The sequence below is a fragment of the Strix aluco genome, chromosome 5, assembly GCF_031877795.1.
Source record: "Strix aluco isolate bStrAlu1 chromosome 5, bStrAlu1.hap1, whole genome shotgun sequence".
Taxonomy (NCBI): Eukaryota; Metazoa; Chordata; class Aves; order Strigiformes; family Strigidae; genus Strix; species Strix aluco.
In genome coordinates this window covers 58015135-58037194 of record NC_133935.1, presented here as the reverse complement: position 1 = coordinate 58037194, position 22060 = coordinate 58015135, and the positions used below count along the sequence as shown (strand labels likewise).

Here is a 22060-nt window from a genome sequence, read left to right as displayed (position 1 = left end):
ATTTTGTCTGTGCATGTTTTGAATAGATCTCTCATTTGAAGTCTGGTGCTCAAACACTGAGGATTGCATTATAGCACTGAGAAAGAGGCAAAGGAAACAAAAGAGGCTTAAAACCACCACATCTTTAAGGAATACAGTCTAAGAGTATTGTATTACATGTTTATGAAAGTGAACACATCTGTTTATATTTGAGGATTCACATATACACATTTTGATTGTTTTGTTCCTACTAAAACCAAAATGAAAGTATTAATAAGTAAAACAGGGAAAGCAGATGTTGTATTGTCCTGTACTTTGCATGCCTCTATCATAAGGACACTTGAGAAATCTGGTGTACCGTTTAGGTGGTATCAAATATGAGTTCTGATTTTCATTCGCTGAAATGAAACGTGGTATTAGATTGAAGTAGAAAGAAGCGCCTGTCCAATGATTATGGCTAAAACTATGCTACAAGGATGGCTATGTATTCAACAGTTGACCAAACCTTTGCTTGGAATGTGAGTCTAGTTTGGCAAAATTCCTAGCTTAAGTTTAAGACATGACTGGAAATACACACCCAAACATATTTACAGTATGTTGGGGCCAGCACATTTTCCCCACATGAATGACAAATGTATTCTGTGCTGACCAAATGCTTATATTAACAATTGAATTAAACCCCCCTCTATTAGCAGTTGTGTATGCTCAGTTGATATGCTCAGAAACAAAAGGTTGCCTTAGTACAGCCAGATGAATCTGGTTTGAGGGGATATGTTTTTAAAGTATAAGTACTTAAATAACTTGTAACTGATTCCAAACTATTCCCTAAAGATCAGAATTGTTCACAAATAAGCTGAAAGTGTCAGAGAGATGTAGAAATCTAACAGATTGCCAGAGAGCTGTAGGGAAATTAAGTATGTGGCCAATAAGTGTTTTTATTTAGCATGTCCAATATATGAATTAGTTTATCAGTTAGATTTTCTGTCAAACAGTGCAGAAAACCGAAGACAAAGGTGGAAATTCTTAAGGCCTGCAAACTCCATGACTCTACAGGGTCATGAGACAACAAAAAACAGTACTACAGAAAGTTAATTTCCTTTGAAAATAGAAATATTTCTATATATTCTGTGTGTGTTAATGCCAATTTAGTTTGAAATGAAGAGCCTTATTCATCAGAAGTTGATATCTGGTATGTCTGATGAATAATTATTCTTAATATACCTTGCATAGTTCATGTGCCATTTTGGGTGACAAGAGATTACTTTTAAAGCTAATATGCTTCAAAGGGATTTATGTGTGTGTTTGTGTGCATAATAAGTGAGCAGCCAGTCCCATGTAGATTTCCTTCTTTAACTCCTTGACTGTTAAATGAGGGTGAGAATGACAGCTGTGGTAAAGCTGTCTTGTCCTTGGCTTGACTTAGTTGAATACTTTTGGGTAAAATAAAATAAATGTCTTTAGATTACATAGAGATATCAGAACTCATTTGTCTCAGCTAAGAAATATCAATTTTTAATATTCCAGAGTATTTGTGTTGTTTCAATCCTGTACTGCTAATGTTTGCTTTCTGCTGTCTTATTGCAAGGATTCACAACATGTCTCAAGGTACACTAAAAGCATTGCTATTCATTATCCTTAAATTTATGCTTGCAGCAAGAAATGAGATCTTCAGTGTTTGGTAATACTCACAATTTTCTTTACGGTGTAAATGGTATGTTTCCAAAGGAGTGCATTCAGCCTCCAACTCCCATCAGTATTATCACAAAAGAGATGAAATCAGTATTTTTTAATAATATAACTGAGATAGGTACTCTCAGAAAAAGCTAACATCTGTTTTGATACAAAAATGTCAATTTACCTGGTGAGGACCAGGACCATTTGATACTGAGAGACAGTTAAAATTTAATAACTGGATTTGTAATTCTAGTTACCAGAGAAAAGGAACCAACATTTTTTAATAACTTATTTTAAATATTTGGGTAAATAAATAATATAAAATGCAGTAGATAATATAAATAAGTTTAGTGCCAGGTAAATTTTATGATGACATCACTGAGGAGGAGGCAAAGGACAGGGAGAATAGGAGCGGGAGGAAGGTTTTCCCATGATAAGCAGCTCAGAGGAACATAGGAATATCATTCAGAAAGGCTGTTTGAACTTTAATAATAGAAATGGGATTACACTCTAAGTAGTCTACGATGAAAGGTCATTTGGAGCCAATAACATGCAATTCTGCTGTAAGTTGTGGGTTTATTACTTGGAAATAACTGAGAAGGAGAACATACCTCTGTATTACTTGTTGATCAAGAAGTATGAGCTAACAGCGTGGCACAGCTGTGAAAAAAAAGCAAATATGGTCCTAGAATGCACCAGGAAAGTTATTCCAGTAGCAGTAAGGAACTAGTAGCACTTTGGACACCTCATTTAGAATAACTCATTCATTTGTGGTTTTGTGCTTGAATAAAAATGTGAACTCAAACTGGAACACTTGCAATTAAATACTATTCAGACAGTGGAGCCCACATTACAGAGAGGTTTATACAACCTTGCCTTGTATAGTGTAGGAGAGCAGAGAGAAAAGATTCCTGCTGATACATCGTTCTGGTACACAATCGGGTAAAGCTAGCAGAACCACAAAATGTGTAAGTGATGGTAATTAAATTTAAGTCTGGAAATTAGAAAAGTTTGGGGTTTTTTTTAATCATATTTGAGTAATCATATCCTGGGACAAGTTTCCAGTGGAAATACTTTGGGTATAAAAACAAAACCAAGAGCAAACCAAACCAACCACAACCCAGATGAAACCAACCACTAACAAAAAAAAACTCTTTAAAAGATACTGATTGGTATATTTATAAAAGAGGTGTGTTTACAAATAGCTGACTTCATGCCTACAGAAGAAGGAGCTAGACTTTACATTTTAGGTAGATCTTTCCAGTCCTTTTTAGCTTACCAAAGATAAACCCTACTTAGCAGATTTCTGTATAAATCCTGTCCCCACCTCTATGTTCTAAATTCTATTAAACTGGTTTTGATACTGTTGAATATTTGTGAGCGTGGGAATTTCTAATTCTCCAACTGGTGGGAATACTGATTTTTCAGTCGTAAAACAGCTTTTCTCAGTGTTTACCCCTGCATGTATAAATAAAGCAAATACAGTTTAGTAATTTGCATTTATTTACCATTATAAAATAGTGCTTTAGCTATCTCTACGTGCTAATAGTTGAGCAGCACTGCAAAAAGTTCAGAAGAAAAAAGGAAACCAATATCCATATTAAAGTCTTTTATTTCCACTTCTCTAGATCGTTCTGAAAACAGTAATCCCCTTGATAATATTCTCTAAAACAAATTGTCATCCAAAGGCCTTAGATTTTACCCAAAGGTTTGTTCCCATCTATGACTTTGATCACTAAATAGAAACCCCACTCTGTTGTGCAGGTGATGTTTTCAGTATCTTCTGGTGGGGTTTTTTTTTGGTTACTGTGACAGATAATCTAAGTTTAGCCACAAGGAAGTCACAAAAAGACTTATATGCACAAAAAATGCTTATAAGCCTCCCTATCATCTTATATGCAAAATCCAAATGCACCCAAATTGCCTAACATTTTTTAGTGTGATCTTTTAGCACTCTTATTTTTGCTGACATTACTTTTTCTATGAGTAGCTGTAAGAAATAGCTGTAATAAATCCACTTTTTAGATATATCTGTATTTCTTCTTTGGGCCTTAGGTTGAATTTCTCTTTAGTTAATAGACCACCTATATGTTCAGTCATTGCCTGAAGTGGCTTTAATAGACAGATACATTAATTCATTTCATATTTTCCTACAGAGAGATATTCATCAAGGTAACAAACTTGATGATGGAAGAGCGTATTTTTCTCATTACCACTAATTCGAATGTTATGCCAAATAGGCTTTCAGGAACCGGAACACAGATAGTTATAGCCTTAATTAAATAGTAATAACATTCAAACTGGAAACCCAACAAGTTAAAATGCATGGGTCGAAGAGGGAGAAATCAAACTGCTGATTCATTCTTATATTTTCCTAACTGTACTCTCAGGCCGCATATTTTTATCATGTCTGCTGTTATGTCAAATGGAGAATATTGAACTGAACATAAAGGAGACTCAATATTGCCATTTACAAATGTGCCTCAAGAGTAACCTAAATGGTGAATAATTTGATATGTCAGGCAGGAGCACTAACTTTTGACCAAGAGAGGAGATTCTAGTAATTCCATTAATTCCACTAACCCCTCCTGAGACCATCCCTGTCCTGGATGTGAGTGCAGCTACTTTTGGAGAGAAGCCAAACTCTTCATTGCTGCCTACACTGCGTTTCAAAGACTTTAATTGAATATTGCTAACTGAGCTAACTGTAAATTACCTTAGGCTTTGAATCTCACTTTCCACTTGTTCGTCTTCCCTGTCCCTGGTCTTTCTTCCCTCTTTGTGGTTGTGCAAAGAACATGCAATTGCTGTTTCCCACCTCACTCCTAATTTTGAAAAAAAGCAGTTTACCTTTCTTTTCTCTGAAGTCTTCCCTGCTGACTGCTTAGGCCTTTGTCCTTGCTAGCTTCTGTCCAGAGGGATGGAGATTTCAGTCCTCTGCTTCCTCTTCAAGGTGTCTTATGCCTCAGACAATTTCAAGGATGTCAGAGGGAGGGCTGGCCCTCGTTGCTTGTGTGGGATCTATTCCTTCCTTTGGCTGTTGCAGAGATTCCTGTATTCTTGGTTTTAAGACCCCTCTGAAATGGTCTGCTTTAGTAGGGCTCAGCACATCACCAGTCAGACCCCAGAACAGCCCAAGACCTGGTTCAGACTCTGCTTATATAGATTTCCCTTCTTTCCAATACAGACTGTGTATGAGGCAGGCAGGAGGAACACTTGTGCACAGGATAAGTGCTGCCTGATCAACATCTGCCCCGCTCACTGCAATGCTCCTGGAATCAGCTACTGCAACCCCATTTCTCAGTGGGAAGGTGAAATCATGGGTGCAGTCCATTTTTCTATTTTTTGGTGGAATGGAATGGCAGAAAGAGATACAGCAAGGCATGTATTTCATGGGTAAATGCTTTGAAATCTTGTAAGGCAAATAAATGGAAAGGTCAATATTCTGGCTTGGATGAACTGGTAAGAGAAGCTTTTACTTGGCATATGCCAGTGTGACCTTTTCCCTGCCCATGATCAACACAGCTGTACTTCAAGGGTTCTAGGGTGTTGATGATACCAAATATCCAGTGTGTCTCTATGCAAATGTTCATACTGCTGGCCTTGAATAAATTTTAGCTCTATAAAGCTTGAAGATCTATGTTCAGAATTTACTAAACCCCATTTAAATATTTATTTATAAATTAGGCTGACATCTTCAGTATATTTATGGTCAACACCTATTTCTGTGTTTTAAATGAATGCAAATTGCTTTTTTTTTCAAGTGAGTCTAAAATTTTATGATCTTGGCTAAGGAGAAGTACAATATGAATTATTATCTTTATTCCTTACAGTTTTTATGGTTCTTCTGAGTCAACTTAAATGACAAAGGCTTTTCAAAACAAATCCAAATAACAAATTAGGCCTGTTTATTTCTTAACACACAAATCATTAAAGAATTAAGATGTGCTAATTAACTGGCTTCAACAAAAAGCAATAGGCAGGGTCCAAAAAGGTCCAGAATTTAAAACCAAGTGTCCCAACATACGAGCTGTCTCTTGCACAGGTTTGTAGCTGTGAATTACTAGCTTTGCCTGTATTAGTTTGAGCATAAATGTGTCACAACCTTTAAACAGTATGATTAATCAACCCTTTCAAAAGAGCTCCAGTATTAGAGAGCTCTATAATACATGGCAAATCTTTTTGTTCTGAGAACCATACTTCTATTATTTTACCTGTGTGTAAATCCAGTGAATATTAAAATCTTCATAGGCTTTTTAAAGGGTTTAAAGAAAGTGAGAAACTGCTTTTAAACAATGAAAGGCTATAGGTCTTTATTTTTGAAAGCATTCAGTAGGCTTTATAAACGCATACCTCACCTTTAATACCACATAATTCTGTATTTCAGTAGTTCAGTGGGATAATGCACTGGGTCTCTAAAGAGCTTGTGGAAATGAAACATTTAGCATCATCAACATGGGGCTTATTTGGTAGCTAATTTGTAGTAATTTATTGATAACATCTCAATGAAGCATGGAATCATTTTCACTTTCATTGACAAATCATTCCCAAACATACTTGGAGGGAATGAGATAGATGTTGTAATAAAATGTTTTTAAAGTTTTATAAAGAGAAATTTCCTACTGGTTTTCTTGAAGCTATGAAAAATGTGAAATGGTGACTTTCATAATAGCGATTACTGCATATGCCATGGTCACTTTTCCAAGGCCTATGGTAAACTCTACTTTTATATGCTTGGAAAGCAAATCACCCATAAGCTAAAATAAGTAATAGTGAGCAATATATATTAGTGAAAACCCAGGTAAAGTGTTGGTTTTGTTGAAGAGGTTTGGTGAATTACTGATTTCAGTGCGATCAGAATTTCACGTCTTGGTTTTAGCAATATTAGTACAAAGCTATTCCAGAAAGAGGAAGAGAGGAAAGAAGTTATTTCTGAGATATGCAGCTCATTAACAGTCAATTTACTGTACATGTTCCTGGATGTAATTTGCTATAATGCTGTTTTTGCATCCCTCTCTGTCCTGCTTTTTGAGTGTGTGCATGTGTGTGCACACATATGCATTTCTAGTGAATTTGGTTTTAGATAACACAAGCATATCTGCAGATGGCATGATCCCATCTTCCATCTGCTTTTAGCTTGTGATGGACAAAAGGCATTAGATGAACCTTTGGCCCGATTCTAGTTTCAAATCCTTTTGCCATCTGCATTTATTCCACCTTAAGAATTTAGTTCCTTATGGCTAAAATATTCTGCTATTAACTGTTTTCTTCTTCCATGGTGTACCTTGTTATCACACGACCTTGTTTCCAGTGACTTGGGAACTTGAGTCAGATGCTAGACTTTGTTAGTCATCCTCACACTTTTTTATATATGTATGTAAACAAATTTTATATAGTATAATATGTATATATAAAAATAAGTAAATTGTAGATGTATGCATATTAGAGGGTGTCTTGATTTCCCAAAAGGCAGGTTTCTAAGTTGGTTCCAAACTGTGGTATATGCATATGGCACAGTGCAACACCATGTGAAGGTACAACCTTATGTTCAAAAGAGGGTTTTGAAAACACTTAATTAGTGTAATTCTAATTAGCCTGAAATGGAGACCTTACTGATCCAGCAGTACAGCTCTGAGTTTCAGTTGTGGCTCTCTACGTTGTACAAGGTGTTTTCAAATTAAGCTCCAATGTGATAGGAGCTTCTTTTTCCTAGGCATAAAAACTCACAAATTTTCCATCTATGTTATGTCACTGTTCACTTATGAGATTATGAAAAGAGCCATTGGCCTAATGGGCAAAAGAAAGAAGATTATATTGTTTTGCATGATGAATGATTATTTCTCTTGATTCTGAATCTTGTTATTTTAAAAATTGGCTGATTAAATACTTGCTTTAAGTTTAGGATTTCAGTCCATCTGTAGCGCTGCTTACATTGTTGGATAATAATGATGTTGTTAGATTTCTTTTTAAATATATTATAGAACAAAAGACCATGAGTAGAGCACAAATATGCCACCTTTGCACAAACCCAAGTAGCTTAAGTATCAGGCTTATGATGATTAGCATCAACCTGCTTATGTATTTAAAATTCATGTTTAGTTCATTTCATGTAATTTTTTTATAGCCTTCACACTGTTTATAACATATCTCTTCAAGCAATTAATTTTTTTCTTTTGTTCTGTGAATTTTCTTTCAAAATATAAAATTCCTTTTGAAAGAATTTGTTTGGCGCAGATATGTTCTAGCTGTCTTTCCATTTCTAACCTTACTTTTATGTCAGAACACTGAGATGCTATATTCAGTGTGGTGAAAAGGCTATTCTTCAGACTTGGAAGATTTATTGAAAAAGGGTGATTTGGGGTAACATTCTTTGCCAGTCTGGTCAGTTAAACCTTTCTGTAATTTTTAGTGCAGTGAAGAAAAATCTACCTTCACCTAATGCAGTTTTGAAATGAGTCCTCATTTCACTTACATTTCTTATTACAGTTCATTTCCTTATGCAAAATTTGGTACTATATTATCCTATACCTGACTCTCAGGTTTTCTATTTTATGAGATGGATCATGACAGTAGTCTTTTTGTTCATCTATTTGAAACATAGCCTTATTTTTTTTAATATGCATTACAAAGCTTTGCCCAAACAATTAAATAAATGTGGCTAAACATATGTAGAAAATGTTATTTCCAGTACTATTCTGAGGATTTCTCACAATGCACATTGCTTTGCTTTAAAGAAAGAGATTCATATAACTTATCTCCCTGGCTCTCTTTGTTGCTGTATACCTTGTGCACAAAAAGTAAATGCTACATGCAGAGTCAAGAATTTACTGCAGGTCCAATAAATGTCTTGTTTTACTAATACAGTTAAAAATGAGACACACAAAGTATGACTACAGGGCAACGTATTCAGGTAGGTTGTATACTGCTGTACACTGTAAACTGATGGATATTACACAAAATCTGTAAGCAGATAAAATCAATCTTTTATGTAAAATTGCAATATTTTACAGTGATATAATAGTCACTGCATATCAGAGATTTAATTCCTGGTATATTATTATTTCTAATCCTAGAAGTGTCTTTTGGTTAACATGTCAACATGTGACCTACAGCACTATATTTTTGATACCTTAAAAATTGACTCATAGAAAGATTTAATTTACATTGAAATAATAGGTTGTGATAAAGTGTTCCAAGGGGTAAGTTGCATACTAAGGTCTGAATTATTTACAAAAATGTGAAAAAGCTAGTAAAAAACTGACAAGATGGATAAACAACAAAATTATGCAATATATTTTCTAGCTGATGCTAGAATTTATTCTAGAATACTTATTGTGAAACTTATAAAATTTATTTTGAAAAGAAATTAAAGATGGAGGTACAGTATGAGCTGAGAATGCTAATTGAGTAAGATATATATATATATGTATATATATAAAAGAGAATCTGATTTCTAAACCAGGAACACATTCAGTGTAGACAAATAATTTGGAATTTACAGAATCAAATGCTCAAAGTGTGCCATTATATTAGAGAACAGCTTTGTGCTTATTTTCCTGGAACAATGGACAAATAAATAGGATAGCAAAAGTTTTCTTCTTTCTCACCCTACTTGGAGTTCATAACTAAGATGAACAGTAGATAGCACTTCTGAGAATACATAAAGCAGGTGAGTAGTTAGGGAATGTAAAAGATGAAAAGTGTGCTGAGCACATAAAGTTACCCTAGCTGAGAATTTTAGGATGTTTTAATTGACATCTATCTTCAGTTAGTATTTACACATTGTCGGCACTTAAAACTTCAGTTCTGGAACTTTGCTTGCTTGATCTCCTCCCCATAATGCGTTATTGTTTAAGGTGAATAAAATTATTTTGTTTATTTTCATAAAACAAGTAACCATGAGCAGAAACTGCCTTGGAATAGAACAGAAAAGTTGCAATACTTAACTGGAGTTTTAATTAGCAGAAGTGCTGAAAATATTTTAAATTGCAATGGAACAACAACATTTTCATTGGCAAAACATCCCTTGATTGCTATTTGCACAATTACCTGCAGCAGCAATTGTAATGCGTATGCTCCACAAAAGTAGAATGCTGCCATTAAAATAGAAATAAAAATATATCTTTTCATAAGGATGTTAAGTGGCTCAGGAGGAGATAAATGTGTTAAGTCTTAAGCCTGGAATCCATTTCACAGATTCACAACAGTACTTTGCATGTAACAGAAGACATGGTTAAGATTACAAAAAATACATCTGTCAGGTTGACTTAACTAACTTTGTTACTTCTAGAAGTTCCATCCCTTACCTTCCCCCTTATCACTGTTTTGTCTGTCGTCTGCTCCTGTATTAGTATTTGGCACATGTTGTCCTTGTAATTTCTTCCAAATAAACAAAATTTGTGTGCTGGCTAAGAATATGTTTTGTTACTTCTAATACTTACTTTGAAAAGTTAATTTTAACTGCTTTTCTTTGTGCGTTTATCAGTTTTGAAGAAGTGCTGATTGGAGTGGAATTTGCAAGGTGTACAAATTATGGCCTTCAAGAAGACACCACTTGCTTTTTTTAATAACTTTTCTATATGGCCAAAAGGTTAATTCTGCCAGAACCTGTTCTCCACTCTCAAGTCATGTAATAACTGTGGGACGTTTTCTCAGCTGCTACCCTGGAGATAAACATAGAGTTCGTTTCACAAGTCTTCTCACTCTACTGCCTTCTGTCCTCATTAAAGTTTCATGACTTTTTAAAGCAGAAGTTTGTCTCTATACAAATAAGTAATTAAGTCATAAATATTTGGACAAGACACCTTATTTAATGATATATTTCTATATCAGCAAGTATGCCTGCACTATAATACTACAAGATGGAGAATGTCTATTTCAGTGCTGCAGGGTGATGTCCCAATATATTTCTTCTTCTCTCTTGGGCTCCTTCTGAAGAAAAGGTGTAATTTTCCCCAAACTTTTCAGGTTGACCCACTGGGCAATCAAAATTACCATGAGCTTACATTGTGGAATCTGGATGAGTTAATGATTTAAATCTTCCCAACTTCTAAATACCTTTCAAGCATTTAAACCAGGATATTATTTTTAACACTGAGTAGCATTCCACTTGGTTTATAGCCAGCAACTCAAATGCATTGCTTAATTATTTGTTATTAATTCTACTAATTATTAGTTTGTATTAAAAGCTTATAGATGAAACAGCTGAAAAGGAGAAGAGATGCAAAAGAAAAGAGCTGCATGGTTCTGTCTTCATGCCTCTCTCCTCCTTGCTGAGCATCCTCGTCACACAGCATACATGCACACAGTCACTCAGTGTGTTTCAGGCAGTTGTTTGTATTGAGGTGGGTGCAAGCACCCTCCACAAAGGGGCTGAACAACACCCACAGTAGGAGTGCATGGCTGGGAGCAGGGAAGAGGAACAATAATAAGAAGGTCCTCTGAGAGCACCAACCTCTTACCGTTCTCTTACTGGGCTGTAAAACGACCTTTGCAGATTAACCTGCTGGCTACAGTCGTTCCAGCCTTCTGCCATAAGCAGCTGCATTCCCCAGCCCCTCCATGGGCTCTCCTCTTCCTCTAACCCTTTGCTCAGCCCTGTCAGTATGCTGATACTTGATACTGGCACAGGTGAATGGTGGTCTACTTTCTTAGCATCCTGAAGCAGTGCAATGAGTGATGGATCCAACAAGTGCTGGAGCCAGAAAAAGATAAAGGCTAATAACAGAGAAGATCGTGGGAATCAGCTGTTAGACAGGCTGAGGCTAGTGAAGAACTACAGGGAGTGGCCTCCGGAGTGGCCTGACGTGTCTGCAGATTACATTGCTGTTGAAAGAATCACATCTCCCTTTCCTGGGTTTGTTTTCACCCTGGTGTTGACTGTTGGCAGAACTTGTATGATAAACTGGATAGGGGAGCTGACATGGCTGAAAAAAGAACATTTTTCACCCCTCTTGGATTAGTTTAATTCAGATCAGTGCTACTGCTGAAAGAAATTTGTATTGAACTGTGGCTTAATTTGGAGGCAATAGGAAATGTTTCTCTGAGTATAAAAATAAAGGCTGGGAAACTGGCTGATAGAAGAAGATGGGAAAGTCAGATCAGGAAAGTCAGAGAAGCAAGGGTGAGTGAAACAAAATTGTGTAGTACAAAGTCTAATTAGGAACTAATAAGATTTTTCTGTTATAAACTGGGAGTTATAATTGAAAGTGCCAGAGGAAGAGAGAGATCTGGCTTTATTAGTCTCAGGGTGACTAAAGCAATAAATGTGACATGGCAATGAAAAAAAGACAAGTGTAAAGATATATCAGGATATATTACAGCATTTTTAGGAGTGAAAAGAATAAGGGCAATATATACGATACTAGTGGGATCTCATCTGGAATTCTATTTGTAGTTTTGGTCACTTGTGATCGAAACATGAATTCCAAGAGGAAGAGGTACAAGATGGATAGCTAAAGTTGGGGAAATAGAAACTCTGTCTTACACAGATATTATAAAAAATTCTGATTATTTATACTTACAGAATAAAGAAATTGTACTGTCTTTTTGTTCTCACTGGCAGAGCGATAATGTCTGTTTAAGCTGTAGAACAATGTTAGCAGAAGAACAAATGTGTATATGCTGGCAGTGATGACTTATTTTGTAGAAATGAGAGACAATAACCATCTGGGATTCTAGATTAGTCTGTAAATGTGCTGGGTTGGTTCTTTGTCCTAGTACTAGGAAGCAACTTGACCATTTTGTCACATGGAATATATAAAATACATAATTGTAAAAGCTGGAAACTAGACTTAGAAATCAAAAGGCTCTTTCTTTCTAAATTAAAAATTTTTAATCTTCCCCCCCCCCCCCCCAGTACCAGAAGTGCTTGGAGGGTACAGGTAAAGTGGGTACATGCCTCTTTCATTAGAGGAAAACAATTGGTTGTACTTATAATTGTTATATTTAGTGAGACTGAGGTTTATTTCCTAAGACATGAAAGACAGATTTGCTGAATAAAATTTGTATATTGCAGTAATTCCTCTCTTAAACCTTCAAAGCACAAAAAGTCAGGCTATATGAGGGTATGTATGATGAAAAATGTAGTCTTCTTTAAGGTCTGTAAGCAAATAAATAGATTCAATTTGTTCAGTAACTTGTAACATCTGTACAACTGATAAGGTAAACAATATATCTGTTTTCAATTAATAACTAAGTTACACTAAAAATAGATGGAAATGCATGTTCCCTTTGATATCTTCTGCTTTTTTGAATTCATTACACCTTTACACACAAAACTAAGTCTTTTCTATGGTTTATTACATAATATTTTTGCATTGGTGATAGAGATGTTGGCATTTTTCTATTAGAAGAAAGATGAGATTGTAGTGACCACTGAACAGCTTCCTCCCTAGGATAGGCATGTGGACCGTTGCTTTCAGAGAAGTGACCAGCATAAAGAACATATATATGAAATACATATATTAATCTAAAAAATTCCTTAAAAAGGCAAAGATGTCTTTGCATGGTTTTCTACATTTTAGAGTTTCTACCAAACTATACATACTCTAAGGTTTTATTTATAATAAAAATATGTTTATCACATTCATTTTTATAAATATACATTCATTCCAACATGCATCATTGCATCTTCATCAGTCCAGCCTTGCAGAGAACAGTCTGTACCAAGTAAGTTCATAATCAACTTCAGGTGTGACTGTCAATGCATATGAAAAGAAATTAATTTCTATAGTTGCTAAGTAAATCCTGGTTTTTGTCTTAAATGACAGAGAAGTTGAATGCATCAGTACTCTAAGCACTCTGTATTTGAACATTTTTGTGCACAAAAAGGAATAATGCATGTTTTTATCTGGCCCTAACTCTGCAAAGCACTTAGGCTCAATTCAAGAAAGTATTTCTAGCCAAGAGAGCCCTTTAGCACATGCTTAAATGCTTTGCTGAAGCATGGCCAGTTAGAGCAGATTGCCAACATTTAGTGTCATGAGCAATAGTCTACTCTTACTTACATTCATCTACCTTCATTGCAGTTGATAGGTTTGCTTAATGCAGTTACTGCTACAAAACTAGAATGCACTTAGGAGTGTTTTACAAAGCAGTTCCTTTAACTCATAAGCTGTTTAGAGCACTACGTGCTTTCTCTGTTTAGTGCGGGGGGCCCCAGTCTTCATTTTGGACCTCTATGATAGTAACAGTAATCTAGCTAGTAATTCAAAATATCTTTGAAGTGTGTAAGTATAATGTGGCTGGGTGACCAAGGCTGTTCAAATTTTTGTCCCTTGCTACAGTGAATTTAAATGTATAAAATTAATATTAGAGTTGCCTTTCTGTATTTAAAATGTATTTTGGCAGCACAGTGAAGTTAGTTTATGATGAGCATTAGTTTGTGCTAAGTATTCAAAAACTCCAAGCTAGTTGTTTAATTAAACATCAGTGCTGGTCAATATTGTGTATCTGGAGGTTAGACAGTGAGGTCGGTCCATTCCAGAGCAAGGTCTGACTCACAATTCCATAGTGGGAATGAAAGATAATATTGAGTATAATGTTTGTGTATAGTCTAATAAACCCTTTGTATGCATTTTAAGAGTTTGTTTGTGAGCACAGAAGTGCAAATATAACTCTCTGTGGACAGAGACTTAAGACTTGGTCTTGGGAAAAACTTGATCTGAATAATATTTGTGCAGTGTTCATCCTTTGATTTGTGTTGTCAATACTGGGCTTGTCACTATGGATTGTTAAAGACATTTTGGTTCATTAGATAAAAAGTTAATGACAAAAGTGCAGATTAATTAGTAGTTTGTTAATAATAATTTATTTTAATTCTCTTTGTCACTTGTGAATATTCTCTTGCCTGTTTCTCTTAAAAAATAGTATTATACTGGAATAGGTGAAAAAGTGAGTGTTCACGATAGTATGGTTTTCTCACCTTTTAAATTTTCTAACTGCGGTCAAGAATCCTGTATGATGTATAAGTGGCATTTTACTCTAACTGCAGTGTTCTCATTAACATTAGGTAAGGAGTAAAGATAATTATATTCATTTCAATTTGTTAGATACGGACTTGACTAGGACATGTGGGTTCAGTCTCTTGACTTTTTCTTTAGTTCTCATCTGTTGAAGCACTGTGCATATAAGCTTGTGATTGTGATGTGCCAGAAATCATAACAGTAACAATAAAATAATTGAATTTTGTCCTTATTTGTCAGAAATAGTCCACAAACCCTATATACGTGTTCAAGAGTCAAAAAGTAGGACTCATGCAGGAGCCACAATTTGTGTGTATTACACAGTAGTCTTCAGAGCTGCTAACTACTGTAAATCTCTTTTCCTCATTCCTTCTTTCATTCTGCTCCCAGACACTCACATAGTTTTCCATGATCTTGCTGCTCCAGTCCTGGGTCTGCCTTGTATCAATATTTCCTAGCATAGGGTCTTATAATTTTTCTCTTTTTTACTCTTCTGATGTTACTATTACTCTTCAGATTGAGGAATTTCATTGTGTCTCCTGTAAAACACCATAAAGGCCCCTTTGGCCATCACATCAACCCATTTACTTGATTCCATAAATTCATGTGGTACTTTGCATATGATACATTTCCATAAAGTGTTCTGCTAGTACTGATCACCCCTATCAAAAAAAGTAAAACCCCAGTGATTTGGCTCATCCTTAAGTGTTACAGTCTGTCAAATAATTTTGTTATGTGTATGTGAGAAAGCAATATTCTGATAGAAATAAAAGCAGAAGGTCTCATCGTGTGTCATAATAGCTGTCTATTTTATTGGAAGTGAAGTTTGATTTAGCTTCAGGAATGCTGGCCTATATATCTTTGCCCAGCAGTGTGAGAGAGGGGTCTCAAATGAATACTAAATTTTTTGTACAATGTCTGCACAACTTACACATGTAAAATTTTATAGTGATGTTTTCATGAGTTGTGTTTCTTTTGAAAGTAAAAGTACTGGAAATTGCTTGTGACTGGGATGACATCATGAATTAGAAAGGACATGAATTTAATCTCTTATAGAGGCAGCTGTGTCTGGTACTTTAATATGGTTTTGGAGAGAAACAAAGGAAGGCTAATTAATGTGTTTATGTAAATTCTACAGATTACAGTGTTTAGCCACTGTCAATTCTTTACCATGGAAGGAAATGATGGTTGTCCTGTCCATGTCTGTTGCAGTGATTTAGGGCCTACCCAAACAAATAATTAAAAAACTGTGAATGCTCTGGTTACTAAAGACAAAAGCAATTAAAAAACAGGCTGATGAGAAGCTTCTGACAAAATAATTTTATACTAAATGAAGAAAGGAAGGTTTCAGTTCAGATGGTGCTAAGTAATTGAATTGCAAAACACAGTGCCGCATTACTATGACCATAAAACAATAAAGTTTCTTCTGTGGTAACTGAAAAAAATTCTTAAGATTGATAACACTGTCAAAAATGGATTTACCACCAAGAAGCATACTTTGCTTTATGGAAGCGGTGAAAAGCTTTCTCTACTTGTTTAAAGGTCTTGTCCTATTATTTTGATTTTGTATTTCAAGCAGTGGTATTAACAGAGGCTGAGCCACTGGGAATAAGTCTTCAGTGACCACCTGCATTATTGGTACCATACTCAGCAGAATTAGAGCATTGGTCACATGCTCTTATGCACACCATGAGATGTGTAAGCTATTGTTTATATATTAATTGTTTTGGACCTTTAAGTTTTTGATCTGTAACATAGAAATAATCTTTCAGTTTTATTCCTCTGCAAATTGGTTTCTAAGATGTGTATAATTTTAAGCATTCCTAATTATATTATTACTGGTCTAGCTTTTGTTAAAATCAATGCTAAATGAATTGTCATAAACAATTGTAATTATATAGAGGAAGGAAAATATGAAATGTAAACAATTTAGTTCTAAGGTTCACCTTTCACTAAGATTCAAATGGAAAAAACAGGCCATAGAAATTCTGTAGAAGCCAAGTAAACTCTCAAAAATGAACTTTTGCAAAGATGGTAATAGAAATTACATTATGGATTTCTTAAAACAATATTTATGCCATAAAAATGATTATATAAAAGATTAAGAGAGACAGAGGAAATAATTTTTAATGCTTCCTTTGGGTCAAATTTATCACATAGTTTTGGCCAAATATGATACCATTCAAACCAGCTATATTTTTTTTTTTTTTAATTTTTATATAGTGCCTGAGTTTCATTATAAAACAGCAGTTAAATTAGCTTGTATTTGAAAATACCAAAGTGGGCTTGGTAATCCTCCATGTCTCTTACAATAGAAGCAGAGGTCACTATGTTTTATTTTGTTCCTAGATGTACCCTCCATTGAAGGAATCTTTCTAAGTATGATCTCACTACTTATGTTTAATGGTGGGATGTCTTTCATCTCAAGGCAGCATTTCTGATTTATTGTAGTTATTTGATCTCTTTGCTGACACTCCAGGCTTAATATCTGATTTTTACTGTCTTATCCTGTTTTACATTCTGCAATTCTCCAAATGCATACAGTAATTCAGTATTGTTCAAAAGGCAGAAAACTGACAAGAACTAGCGCTTCTGACTGGGTAAGTTATGATTTATTCTTTTTCAGTAGGTAATATTTCATTGGTGTTAAAATGGAGTGGGAATCCCAGGCTTAAAGCTCTTTTATGGTACCCCAGTGAAGCCATCCTTTGTACTTTGTTAACCGTGGATTCTGACTGACTTCATTTCACTAAAAGTAAGAGTTTTGCTGTTGGGTTTTCCATATGACAATAATATAGCAGTTGCAGTGTGTTGCTTTATCATGGCAGAAGGATCAGTGTCATTGGGACAGCCTTGAGAATGGGGCACTTTGGCTGCCAGTTGAAATTAGGCCAAAGAACGAAACAAATACAAAAACTTGCAATGAGATGAAATTTTCTTTTGCAGAGTGTTACATTTTTATGAAGTGAAAAATCAATATGTGGAGGAACGTTAATTTTACTGCATGTTAAAACTTTAACGGAGTGAGAGAGCTTGACTTAGTGCAGCCTTGGTTGGAATAAAGGCAGTTGGGCTGAGTGTGCTGTAGTCCTCGGAGCTGCTCCTTTCCCAGGTGTGTCATATTTAGGTTTTGTCTATTACTGCAAATTGCCACTTCATTGATTCTTGCTGATACTAAAGATCCATAGATGACATCTCATTTCACTCTAAAATTGAAATGCCTTTAGATCACTTTCCATGAGAAGCTGTAAAGACTTTAAGTTTTGGATACCAAATGTGACATTGTTAAGTAGAATTTAAGTGTTTTAAGCCTCCAAAAATTTTGATAATGTAATTATCCTTACTGTTTGATTTGACTAGACATAAGAACAGTCGTATAGTTGATCAACATATGGTAATTTTCATATTTGAATAAACCATGTGTTTTCTGTCTGCTAATGTTTATGCTGTTTGGGCTTGGCTTTGTAGCAGGTAATTTGCAATTTATCTACTATCAGGCTAATGCTGTACAGGGTCTGTTCCACAGGTAGTTGCTGTTGTGCATTTTTTCACTCCTATGTGATATGAGGGATCTCCAGAATTCTGTACAGGATTAGAAATGTATCTGGCACTAACTTCTAGCAGGCTTGAGCTATTAAGCCGAACTGTGAAATGGCAATTTTAACAGTTTGACTGACAAACAATGTTAAGGTAGGATATTTTTTCAAGGAAAGAAAAGAATACACTAATGTGGTCTAATATAACCATCAATCATAAATATTTCTTGAAGAGGAAAAAAATAGTTAAATTATTAGATGTCTCTAAGAACTCTTACCTAGTTATTTTGTATGAATTCATGTAGTCTGGTTTTGGTTGAGTACTAAGAAGACACAGAAACTGCATAAAATATTTGTTCTTGTGTTATTTCCAAAGCAAATTCTGCTGGGGTTGTGTGTGTGGCACGGGTTTTTGGTAATGGGGCATGGGGGCTACAGTGTGAAAAGATTCTCGAACTTCCCCCAGCTCAAAGTCAGACCTGCCTTTGCACCAAGACCGAGCCAATTAGCGATGGTGGCTGCGGCTCTGTGATAACGTGTTTGAGAAGGGGAATCTGAGAGGGGGAGTTGGAGTTGTGAGGAAGAGTTGTGAGGAGAACATCTGTGCGAACACCGAGGTCAGTGGAGGAAAGGAGGAGAAGGCGGGGGGGAAGGTGCACCAATGCAGAGACACCCCTGTATCCCATGGTGAGGTGGCCGGACGGCCACCCTGCCACCCATGGAGGTCCACGGTGGAGCAGATGTCCACCTGCAGCCTGTGGAGGACCCCACACTGGGGCAGGTGTCTGTGCCTGAAGAAGGCCGGGACTCTGTGGGATGAAGAAGCCTCCACTGTTGTAGTTCGGTGCAACATGTCGGGGTGACCCATGCTGAAGCAGCTCAGGGAGAGCTGCAGACCATGGGAAGGACTCATGTCAGAGAAAGTTCATGGAGGACTGTCTTCCATGAGAGGGACACCATGCTGGAGCAGGAGAAGAATGCAAGGAGTTCCCCCTCCCCAACCCCCAAGGAAAAAGAAGCAATAGGACTGACTGCACCCCCCATTCCTTGCCCGTTGCACTGCTGGGGGGGAGGTGGTGGAGAAATCAGGAGCAAAGATGAGCCTGGGAAGAAGGGAGGGGTGGATGGAAGGTGTTTTTAAGATGTGCTAATGCTTCTCACTGTCCTGCTCTGTCTGTTAAGTGTTGTTGTTAGTGTCTGAATTAAATTTATGTTCTTTCTTCTTCCGCTGTCTTTTGCCCATGACCATAATGGATGAGTCATCCCTCTCTGTCCTTATCTCAATTCTGGAGCCTTTTGCTTTATTTTCTCCTTCCCAGCACTGGGCGGGGGTGGGGGGGTGGGGGGTGGGGGGCGGAAGAGGGAGTGAGCAGCTGCGTGGTGCTCGATTGCCCTCTGAGCTCAAACCACGACATAAATATTCCTGTGTAATACCAGGTATCACTTTGTATGTGTATATGGGAAATGTGAATCTTGATTTCTGTGTTTGTATATCTAGTAATCCTGTACTTATTCTTTAGATTAACATGCATATATATATATACTTGCTGATACTTAACAAGACTAAGTCATCACATTTTTAATGATTTAGAATTAATTGCTACAGTTGTTATAATTTCATTAAATGAGCCATAGAAAACAGGAGTACCTGACCTCCTGAGGTTGCTTCTAATATAGCTACCTCTCATCAATGTAGAATCAGCTTTATTTAAATTATATCTGACAGTTTTCTGCCTAAAGCACTCTTAATAGCTTTCAGTGACTGAATGGTTTAAGCTAGACTGTATTTCCTGAATTTACTTATGTGATAGCACAGGAGTCACTACCAAAAGTCTAAATTCATTAAATTGTGGAATAATTTTTTTTTTTTTTTAATGATTGCTATTAACGTTTAGGCATGAGATTTAGTCATTCCATAATGACAATAAAAAAATAAAAAGTTGTCTTCTCTAGCAAAATCTGTTATGATTCTAGACTCCTGTGTAATGGAGATAGTTTACAATTTAATATTTTGCAGATACTGCATTGCCATGTAGATCTATTAGGCACAAATTTTCACCGTCACATGGTAGAAAACAAGACATTTCGAATCAAACCATAGATGCAATGTCATCCAAACATACATAAATCAAAATCCCAAAAGACTGTTGGGGATGATTCTGTGATGAACAAAAGTGAGGATGATGGAAGGGTTTTTTTATAGTATGTTTATATTATGCATACATATATTTATATGTCTGTGTATATATATAATGTCCAAATTATGTATGTTCCAATTATACATATGTTCAAATTACATTTATCTATGATCTCTCTATAACATATAAACATATAAAGTAAATGTTTATATGTCATCTAAGAGATTAGGAGAGGATTGTGGAAGACGATCTGTGAAATGTTTTGTATATATAAAGACCGAAGACAGGAAGGAATATGTAGGGTGTTCAGTAGGACGCTGTATGTTAAAAGACAGAAAATGTAGGGAGACTCTTGGAAAAAGCTTCTTGAGAAATATATATTAAGTGGTAATTATCTCCCAAGAGGAATGGTAGAAGTCCTATTGTTTAGCACATTAAAAACTTTACTGGTAAAATACTAGAAAATGTACAGTGGAGAACAATCTTACTGTAGTGCAGAGACAGAATAGTTGGCCTACTAGACATTTTTATCTGTAATACATATGATTCTATTTTTGATACTCAGATTTTAACCATCTCTTTTTAAAAAGACCTGTTCTATTGACACTATTCTAGAAGAGTGTACTGGGAAAAGGAAGTAATGTAGAAAAAAGTGTTCATTTCATGTGCGTTAATCAAATACGCACCCAGTATGCTAGTACTTTCCCAACAGTGAAAAAACTGTTGCCTCCCTACACTGAGGTAAAGAATATAAATGGGGAAAAGTTAAAAATTATTTATACACAGTGTATTGCTTTGCTTTAAATGGAGTTAGATCCATAGGAAAAATTTTCTTGTGCCTTTTATACAGATATTTTAATATGAGCTAATGGAAGTCACTGGGACTGCACATGAAAAAAGACGCTACAGGGATTATATAAAGAGTATCTTAATTAAAGTTGTGATTTGGTAAGAGATTAAACCAATTTATCTACCCTTAAGCACATGCGAATTTTAATTGACTTCAGTAGGTCAATAAATTGTTGTAAGGCAAGTATTTGGGTACATTGGGGCCCATTTAGCTATTGCTGAGATCTAGTGAGATGTTTGCCTAACAGCATAATACAGTACTGGTACCTTCTTTATATTTGGGAAAGATGCAAAAATGTGTTTGCAGCAGGCATCTCTTTTTTCTTTTCAGAAGACCATCTTCATAGTTATTTGCAGTAGGAACAGTATTCCTCTTTGTTGCATTTACCCTGACAAATCAGTTCAGCCTTTGCCTTTTGGTTTTCTTTTTAGATCTCAAATAGCCAGCTGTGCTATCTGGTGCATTATAGGTGAGAAGGAAAAAAAAAGCTTTGAGTCTGCGTACAGGTAATTTCAACAAAAGTATAGTCCAATTATGTTTGCCACATAATTTGGGTTAGCCATTTGATCAAATAATTCAATCTCTGCAGAGAATGGCTTCATGATAAATTTTAGAATGGCTGGTCAGTGAGTAACTGCCTTAGAAAATGGAAGAAGAATCACATAGGGAAATTTTAGATGTCTTTCCCTCCTAATAGAATTCCATATGAGTAACTGTGTTAGGTTCAGCTTCTGAAACTCAGAGGGTATTTCTCTAAGAAGGTCAACAGAGTTGATTCAGTGTCTACTGCAGAGTTTCATCTAGAATCACACTTACTAATAATTGGGTTTGTTTGGCAGGTGGTCTTCCTTAATTCAGCAATAATATCTAATAAAGTCTTCCTTAAGAAATCACAAAGTCACAGTTAAACCTGGATGT

General features: G+C 35.7%; 1 protein-coding gene across 2 annotated transcripts in view; it reads left to right on the top strand.

Annotated features, from left to right (window-relative positions):
- The window catches only part of IMMP2L (inner mitochondrial membrane peptidase subunit 2), a 487361-nt gene that overhangs the window by 252384 nt on the left and 212917 nt on the right, over positions 1-22060 (top strand). Inside the window, exon 4 of one of the 2 annotated variants that reach the window (XM_074827517.1) lies at positions 21574-21648. The exons of the other annotated variant lie outside the window; for it this stretch is intronic. Coding sequence (XP_074683618.1) covers positions 21574-21648 — 75 coding nt within the window. The remainder of the gene's footprint in view (positions 1-21573; positions 21649-22060) is intronic. 2 annotated transcript variants of the gene reach the window in all.